Here is a 9308-nt window from a genome sequence, read left to right as displayed (position 1 = left end):
CTGCCCAGCAGCCTGGCAGGGGCTGCCCCATGGTGCTGCCCTGGGCACTGCCCATCCCCACATCCCAGTGCCCCGGCAAGAGCCCTGAGCACTGAGGGAGGGACAGGATCTGCCTTGCCAGGGGCTGGGGCTCAGGCCTTGGCCCTTTGCACTCATGGAACACAGCCAGCTTTGCTCAGCACCAGAGACACCTTTCCCTTGCTTGTCCCCACCTGCCATCGCTGCCTCCAGAGTTCTGCTCTCACTGGAACCTGGGGACACTTTCACGTGAGTCGTGTCCCTCACTGGGACCCATTAAAAGTTAAAGAAACTTTGGACTTTGAATCTGACTTTGAGTTCTTGAGAAGTTTTTTGAAGACCCTCTGAGGGACTGAGTCTGATGTGAACAACACCAAAGGCCCGAGAGGGTCATTAAAGTCCCTGTGCTGCTGCTGTGCTGCTGAGCTGGGCCAGGCTCCTGGCACAGAGGGAACTCTCAAGCTCCTGGCAACCAAGGAGAGCTTCAAAGAGGCAGCTCTGCTGAGGAGCAGCTCCTCTGCCAGCCCAGCAGGGCTGAGGGCACTGCCTGCAGGTACCTGGGAGGAGTGAGCAGAGAGCTGGCTAAAGCAGCTGGGAGGGCAGCTCTGAACTCATTCCTGGAGAAACCTTCCCAGCGTGGGACACAGTGAGTCTCTGGCTGCAGGGATCCTCTAGAGCTGGCCCATGGCACGGCTGCCATGGCTGTGAGGATGGCTCTGCTGCCGTTCCTGCCTTGGGGGAGGATGTGCTGCAGAGCGGGGCTGCCCTGGGCACCGTCAGAGGGACAGGGCAGGACGGCTCCTGCTGCCAGGTGTCGGGTGGAGTCGCGGGAGACAAGCACTCAAGGCATGATGTTCAGCAAGTCTCGATTTATTTTTCAAAACTACACTTACTTATAGTACCTTTAATTAGCTCATACATATTGCAAAAGTTGAGCTCCTCATTGGTGGGAGCTATTCCGTGGGATCTGCAAACACGGTGGTCTTATCTTTCTCTTCCATATGGTTTCTGTCTTCTTTCTTATCTGAATGCACATTCTGTTATCTATGCAACTTCTTGCTCAAGGACTCAGTGTCTGCATCTTTTCTAAGCCTCCTGTGTTATCATGACCTTTGCTTTTTAGCCATTCTTCAGAAAGACTCTCAACACTTCCCCTGTTTTCTTTTTGCATGATCATAGTCATATTGACTGACTTCGAAATTAAATTTTTTATACATGACATTATACAGCTAAGCATAAGTAAACCAAGCAAAACAATTATTAGCAACAGCATTAAGGATTTAATCACACTTTTCATCCATCCTTCTAAGCCCATCCACTCTGTAAGTCCTTCTAATCCGAAAAATCCGGAGTCCTTTTTTATTTTTTGGGAGTGTTCAATCAAATTCTTAATTTCGGCGTGGATGGACTTAGAATGATCCTCAAGATCCATACAGCACATTCCTTCAAAGTCTTCACAGCCATGGCCGTGGGCTAAGAGTAGAAAATCTATAGCTGCTCTATTCTGAAGCAGGGCGTGTTGGACTGAACTCAGGTCTTCTGCAAGTTCAGACAACACTCGGCTGGTACTGTTTGCCTGTTTAACTACCCAACATGCCAGTTTTTCTAAGTGACGATGGGCTCGTGCCGCAGCTGCACCAGGAACAAAAAGGGAGGTAAAAAGCACTTCTGATTTGCTCCATAGCGTGAGGTCATCCTGACATTCAGGTGTTATAGTTTCTGTTAAAGACCTCCGCCATCGTGTTCGATATGTAGCATTAGGATGGTGCTGTGGAAGTGCAAGACTCAGTTGGCCAAAGGTACAGGGCCCACCTACAGGCCTGGATGGAATACCTGACCAGGCACGATTCCCACAAATTAGGAAAAACCCTCTGGGTAACTTTCGAGGGAAAAACGTTCCAGGGGCTGCAAGAGATCGATTTCTCACGGTAATGTTGCACCATTCTAAATCTCACTGTGAAGCATTGCCAATAGGATAAATCAAGGTGGGGTTGGATTCATTCAGTCGACAGCCATTAAGGCTGCCCTCTTGGCATAAATTACGTGAACTATTAATATAAATACAGGCTGTAGCGTTAAGAGAATCAACTAGTTCTATCTCTTGTGGCTCAGGGCCCACCGGGAGTTTATCATCCCAGCTATCATACTTCAGTAGGCCAGCGGTAATATTCATTGTGGATTTTAATGGTCTAATAATTTTGAACTGGTTCTGGGTCTCGATTACGAAGTTACGCCATGTATTATCTGTTAGTGGTACTCCAACTAAGCATGTCAAAAATGGGGTACTGGGTGTGGCTAAGGAGGCACAGAATGTTGTGGTGTTCAATTCACGTGCCAAGGAGACCCAGATATTATCTCTAGGGTCAAACACTTTAGGAGGATAGGAAAGGGGGTGACCCATTACTGAGCCTGCGATTAGCAGCACGATGCTTAAACCGCCGGCAAACATGATCCCACTTTCTTGGGTCAACTTGCCACTGAATGGGGACCCCGATATTTGGTTGGCATGAGGATTGCAAAATTACAGAGTAGCTATTGGCTAAGATCTTTTTTGCTAAATGCTGTACTGACCACGCTAATTCTCTTAGCCGCAGATCTTCAAGATTTTCAACTAATTGCAAACTGTCAATGATATTTTTGCCTGTGAGTTGTACTAATGCTCCTTGAGCCGTCTCACGGTGCCAGTGAAAACTGCAAGACTGACACCAAAACCCTTCTGATAGATGTTGCTGGTGGACCCACCACTGTAAATTACAGCCTCCGCAAAGCAATCTTACCCACGCCTTATGATTATTACAATTACATGCAAAGCAACTAGACTGGCAAAAAGCGCAAAAAGTGTCTCTGCAAATGTGGGAGGAGATAACCCTCTATCTCCTGTTCAGAGTCCACAAGGAAGGTAATGCAAAACCGCTGCTCAACTTCCTGCAGGATCTGTGATATCTTCCTCTGTACCCTTCTTTTCTTCCTCTGTTGTGGGTTGCTCATCAGTGACAACAGGCTTAGTCCATTTGGCCGGAACCCATAGGGGACCTGTCGGAGTGGACACACATAAGTAACCTCTTCCCCAGTACAAGGTTTTTGCAGGATCCTGCCAAAGTCCCGTCTTGGGGTCTTTGTAGCGCACCCAAGGCATGGGCGTCGGGGGTTGAGGATAGGTTCCAAGGTGATGGACTCTGCCTGATGCAGCAGGAGACAACGCTTCCGTGGGCGGGAGGTGAGATCAATAGTGAGTAAGGTCAGAGATCCAGTAGAGCCAGGACTTGGCTGACACCTAAGTGCATCACAAACAGGCGGAATGCTTGAAGCCAGATGTGGTAATGGTACTAGTTGTGCTAACTTTTGTCTTGCCGGGATCTTAACGGGAGGATAATCGGTATGTGCTAAAATAAAAATTTCTCCAGCGGAGTCAGCATCAACAAGACCAGTCTCTACTAGGAGTCCCATTGTAATTGCAGATGAACGACCTACAATAAGTCCTCCCATAGCTTGGCCATTAATGTACACAGGTCCGATGACACCAGTGGGAATGCGATGGATTTCTGATGTTAGCAACTCGGTATCTACTGAGGCTGCCAGGTCCAGGCCGAGACTTCCGCTTGTCGCTGGGCGGGGACAGGTAGAGGTGCTGGAGCGGTTACTTGTGTCGTCGCACGGCCGCTGTTCGCGCTGGGTCGGGGGTTTCCCTGTTTCTTGTTGCTATTACGGCATGCGTTCGAGTTGTGCGTATTGGATTGACACTTGTTGCACCAAATTCCTGCGGCTGTACATTCGCGACGAATATGACCGAGTGTCCCACAGCGATAACACTTCATGCGGCCACCTGGAGCTGGGCGGGGACGTGCTGCTGCCGCTTGGAGAGGAGCAAGGGCTGCCATTACCTGATTTTGAGAGCTAATAGCCTGTTCTTTAAGCCCTTCACCTAACTTTTCTAAAGCCTGTGCTAAGAACAGCTGAGAGCCAGTGGGCATGGTAGCAGCCTTTTCTAGGAGCTGCTGGACAGTCCAATCCCCTGGGGTGGAAGTAATGAGGGCACGGGTGGCTTGATTGCCATTTTGTAAAAGGCATTGCTTAAGTAACGGGTCATGCATATGCTCTTGAACCCCAGCTTTTGAGATGGCTTCCATAACTTTGTCAACAAAAGAGCCTAAAGATTCCTCTCTGCCTTGCTTAATGTTCATATACATAGGGATCCCACCCGGGGCTCGGACTTTACCCATAGCTTTCTTAGCAACTGCCATAGCTTCCCGTAGCTTGGCAGGGCCTAGTGCAGCCTGAGCCTCAACCCTCATATGTTGACCCTGTCCTAGAAGTTCATCTACAGTGATATCTGCTAACGGATCTCCCTGGGGTCTAGCGAGATCTGCACTAACAGCTGCCTCCTCCCTCCAGCGAGCCTCAAAAAGCAGTCGCTGATGCGGGGTATACATGAGCTTAGTAATGCCTTTAATGTCAGCAGGAAGAAGGGTAAAAGCGTTAAAAATATAATCAAGCATCTGTTTTACGGGCTCGCTCGTAACACCGTAATTCCCCACCGTTGCTCGTAGCTGAGCTAACAGCTTCCAGTCGAGGTTAGTAACTTGCGCAATATTGCCTCCCTGTGGATTAGGAACAAACAGAACAGGGAAAGCCAAGCTTTCCTGGGCAGCCGCTAGCATCTCTGCATCGCCCTTATGCAAACCGTCACGAGCGAGAGCCGCCCACAGCTCTCTATGACCCTTGGCCATGGCCTCCGCGAGGTCAGAATCTGCCCCAGGGACAGGCTCATGGCTTAGGAAAGGGTTTTGCGAACGAGAGCGATCCGGAGGAACAGACGGCTGCGGCGGCGGCGGCTGCTGCGGCTGCCGCGGCTGCTGCGAGGGGGACGGGGGCGGGGACTGCAGGGGAGGATCAGGGGGCGCAGAGGGTGAGTGTGAAGCCGGGCCGGAGGCAAATGCCTCAGGCGGAACCTCGACTGTAGCAAAGGTGGGGGGGTTAGGGGCAGCGGAGTAAAGGGAAGCAGCAGAATCGTAATTACGGTTTTTATCATGGACTGCCTTAATTTTTTCTGCTGCCCTTTACTCTGCTTGTACCATTAAAAGTTCATTATAAACAACTCTCCATAGTTTAGCTATCTTTTTAGCTGGCTTATCGTCATCTAAGACAAGATCCCAGAGTTTGTCACTATACGCGCGCCACTGACTTAATTCATGAATGGAGTGGGGGTCAGCGAAAAAACCGTAAGAGCGCGCATGCGTTAAAAGAGCGGGGAGGTCTTTATCAAGATCAATCCCTTTAAAATTACGCTTAAGCAAAAAAGCCTTGAAAAGTTCCTGTGCTGCTTGCCTTTCCATACTTACGACGGTACCGTTGCTAGCCCCTCCAGGCTTCGGCAGCACGTATCGGCGAGCCCGCCTGTGCGGTCGCTCGGGCGCGGAGGAAATCGCTGCAGTATACGAGACCTCTTTCGCCGTCCGTCTAGCTGCGGGACCCGACCCCAACGCAACTCCCCCATCGCATAAGGCTAGGGCAACTTCTCCTGTTCGGGCGCCAGATGTCGGGTGGAGTCGCGGGAGACAAGCACTCAAGGCATGATGTTCAGCAAGTCTCGATTTATTTTTCAAAACTACACTTACTTATAGTACCTTTAATTAGCTCATACATATTGCAAAAGTTGAGCTCCTCATTGGTGGGAGCTATTCCGTGGGATCTGCAAACACGGTGGTCTTATCTTTCTCTTCCATATGGTTTCTGTCTTCTTTCTTATCTGAATGCACATTCTGTTATCTATGCAACTTCTTGCTCAAGGACTCAGTGTCTGCATCTTTTCTAAGCCTCCTGTGTTATCATGACCTTTGCTTTTTAGCCATTCTTCAGAAAGACTCTCAACAGCCAGGGCCGGCTGCAGGCTGTGAAGGTGGGCAGCAGCCAGGGGTGCCCAGGGCTGTCCTGCAGAGCAGCTCCTGCAGCCCTGAGGGCTCTTTGCCAGGCCAGGGCATCTGCCACCTGCCAGGGGCAGCTCTCAGCCTGCCTGGCAGCTCCCCATGGGCGGTGCAGGGGAGCTGTGGCTGCAAGGAGTGACTCCTGCAGGGCAGGTCCTGCTGCTGTGGAGAGGCTGCTGTGGGGGCCAGGGCTGCTCAGAGCTCCAGCTCATGCCCAGCTCATTCCTGAGGGGATTTTCATGAGCACATTCAGGGCAGGAGATTCCTGCTTGAGTCTCTGCTTTCCTCAGTTTGTGCTCCCACTTTTCCCAGGCTCAGCTTGGTGGGAATGGAAACTCAGCTGTGCAGGTGGAGCAGGGGCTGAGGCTCTTAAACCATCCCACTGAGGATTCCTGGGAGCCTCAGCAAGTGCCTGCACCTCCGCGGCCTCCAGATCCAGCCAGCATCACCTTTCCATGGTGCCCAGGCCCGGGGCAGCTGCTCTTTAATCCCCGCAGCCCCGAGCGGCTGCCGGGCAGGGCTGGCCCAGGGGCTGGGCTGGGCTCCGGCAGCAGCGGCAGGGACGGAGCCCGGGCCGCAGGAGCAGCTCCCGGCTGGGACAGCTCCAGCAGCAGAGCCGTGGGCAGGGAGGGAGGGAGGCAGCGCTGAGGGCAGCCCTGCTGAGGGGAGCTGTGGCAGCTGCCGGGCCTGCCCTGCAGTGCAGACACCGCCCTGAGCAGCGCAGCCCCGGTGTCCCCTCGCAGCCAGCACAGCCCTCAGCCCGGGGGCTCGGGGCCCTCAGCCCGGGGGCTCGGGGCCCTCGGTGCCCTCCTGGGCCGGCAGAGCAGCACCAGAGATGAAGGGCATCTCTGCGGCCGCGGGCCCGTTCCTGCTGCCCGGGGCCTGAGGGCGACTGTCCTGCCCTGGTGCTGCCCGGGAGGGGCTGGGCAGCGCTGCGCAGGGAAAGGCTTTTCCTCAGGGCCCGGCTCTCTCTCCTTGCCCTGCTCAGCTGCTCCTGGCGCTGCTCAGGGGCTCTCTGGGAATGGCAGCTCCAGCTGCAGGCTCAGGCCCAGCCCTGGGGCTCCTCCTGTGCAGGCTGAGCACAGCAATGGGGTGTCCCAGCTCCCTGTGCCCCGGGAGCTCTGGGCACGCCGGGCTGGGAGGCTGGCAATGAGCCGGCTCTCCTCCAGCAGGGCCATGGACAGGACCCTCGCTGTGCCCTCGGGATGCCATCCCAGCTGTGAGCTGCCTTCCAGGGGACACTGGGGCCGGGAGTGTCCTTGGCCAGCAGTGGGGCTGAGACTCTGAGAAAGGCTGAGCCACTTTGCTCTGCTGTGGGTCCCTCTGCTCTCAGCTGTGCCAGGCTGATTTTCAGGGGAACACAGTGACTGCCCTCGATCTCAGGAGGGGCAGCTGGGGACAGATGGAGCGACAGAGCAGCTCCCCTCACCCTTCTCTGAGTTACAGCCAATGCTCTTGCCTTGCACAGCTCTCTCTGCTCTCCCTGGGCACAGCAGGAAACCCTCTCAAAGTGCCTTTGGCCGTCACCGTTCCTTAGCCCTGGCACAGGAGATGCTGCCCAGCTCCTCTGCCTCAGGAGCACTTTGGGCTGATGGAGTCCAGCCCCAGGACCGGCCCCTGTCCCCATTCCCATGTCCCCGCTGCAGCAGAGCAGAGCTGACTCCTCGCTGTCCATGGGCACAGCCCCTGCTCGTCACAGCAACGGGGCCAGATCCCAGCAGAGCTCCAGGCACGGGGCTGAGGGAAGGGCTCTGAGAAAAGGAAAACTGGGGGGCAGGGCCAGGAGAAAGGGCTTGGACATTGCTCAGCAAAGTCTCCCCTGACTCCTCACTGTCTCGTCCTTCAACAGCACTCCATGGCCAGAGGCTCAAAATGTCCAACAGCAGCTCCATCAGCCCCTTCCTCCTGCTGGCATTGGCAGACACGCGGCAGCTGCAGCTCCTGCACTTCTGCCTCTTCCTGGGCATCTCCCTGGCTGCCCTCCTGGGCAGCGGCCTCATCATCAGCACCGGAGCCTGCGGCCAGCACCTGCACAGCCCCATGTTCTTCTTCCTGCTCAGCCTGGCCCTCACCGACCTGGGCTCCATCTGCACCACTGTCCCCAAGGCCATGCACAATTCCCTCTGGGGCACCAGCCACATCTCCTACTCAGCATGTGCTGCTCAGGTGTTTTTCTTTCTGTTCTTCCTCTCAGCAGAGGATTTCCTCCTCACCATCATGTGCTACGAGCGCTACGTGTCCATCTGCAAAGCCCTGCACTACGGGACCCTCCTGGGCAGCAGAGCTTGTGCCCACATGGCAGCAGCTGCCTGGGCCAGTGCCTTTCTCTACGCTCTCCTGCACACGGCCAATACATTTTCCCTGCCCCTGGGCCAGGGCAATGCCCTGGGCCAGTTCTTCTGTGAAATCCCACACATCCTCAAGCTCTCCTGCTCCAAATCCCACCTCAGGGAACTTGGGCTCATCGCTGTCAGTGCCTGTTTGCTCTTTGGCTGTTTTGTGTTCATTGTTTTCTCCTATGTGCAGTTCTTCAGGGCCGTGCTGAGGATCCCCTCTGAGCAGGGCCGGCACAAAGCCTTTTCCACGTGCCTCCCTCACCTGGCCGTGCTCTCTCTGTTCCTCAGCACTGTTATGTTTGCCCACCTGAAGCCCCCCCTCCATCTCCTCCCATCCCTGGATGTGGCACTGTCAGTTCTGTACTCGGTGGTGCCTCCAGCCCTGAACCCCCTCATCTACAGCCTGAGGAACCAGGAGCTCAGAAACTCTCTGAAGAAAGTGATTGCTGGTTTGCATAAACCCTAAACTGACTCTTTTCTGCTCCAGAATCTCCAGAATGTAACCCATTACAACCTCAGCCTTTTTTCTCTTATTTTCCTTTTTTTTATGGGTGCATTTTTTTATTATTTTTGCACTATGGTAATATTTTCCACAAGTGACTATCCTTACTCATAGCAATTTCCATCAATATTTACCTTTCTTTTGTAACCCAAAGTCTTTCAAAAGGCTTGTTTTCTGTGCATTAAATACAATAAAGTACCCTGCCCTGGTCTGTTTTTCCAAGATGCTTCTTCAGACCCCTGACTGTAGGCACAAGGACTTCTGTGCAGAGGTGGAGGGGAAAGAACTCTTGCAGAGCAGCACAGTCAGGCATAAGTTCTTCTCCAGGGGCAAGCAGCCCAGGTGTGGAGCATCTCCCTGTGCAGGCTCCAAGGGCTCTGCGGGCAGGGGCGGCACTGCCCTCCAGCACACGGCATTTCTGCCTTTGCCATAGCACAGGGCACAGCTGGGCAGTGGAATGCGGCCAGAGGCACAAACACCTCCAGGGGTCCCTCCTCTGAGCTGCCTTCACGGGTTCCATGAGCACCGAGC

General features: G+C 54.0%; 1 protein-coding gene across 1 annotated transcript; it reads left to right on the top strand.

Moving 5' to 3' along the window:
• Positions 1-7811: 7811 nt before the first annotated feature.
• Positions 7812-8741, top strand: LOC309585803 (olfactory receptor 14J1-like; the record flags this gene model as incomplete). The annotated part of the gene is made up of 1 exon (XM_082303655.1): positions 7812-8741. The coding sequence occupies one exon, from the start codon at positions 7812-7814 to the stop codon at positions 8739-8741; it is 930 nt and encodes a 309-aa protein (XP_082159781.1).
• Positions 8742-9308: the final 567 nt, after the last annotated feature.

The sequence above is a fragment of the Coloeus monedula genome (assembly GCF_965178545.1).
Source record: "Coloeus monedula genome assembly, contig: HAP1_SCAFFOLD_411, whole genome shotgun sequence".
Taxonomy (NCBI): Eukaryota; Metazoa; Chordata; class Aves; order Passeriformes; family Corvidae; genus Coloeus; species Coloeus monedula.
The sequence above is the reverse complement of the archived record's forward strand: the minus strand, read 5'-3'. Positions and strand labels throughout refer to the sequence as shown.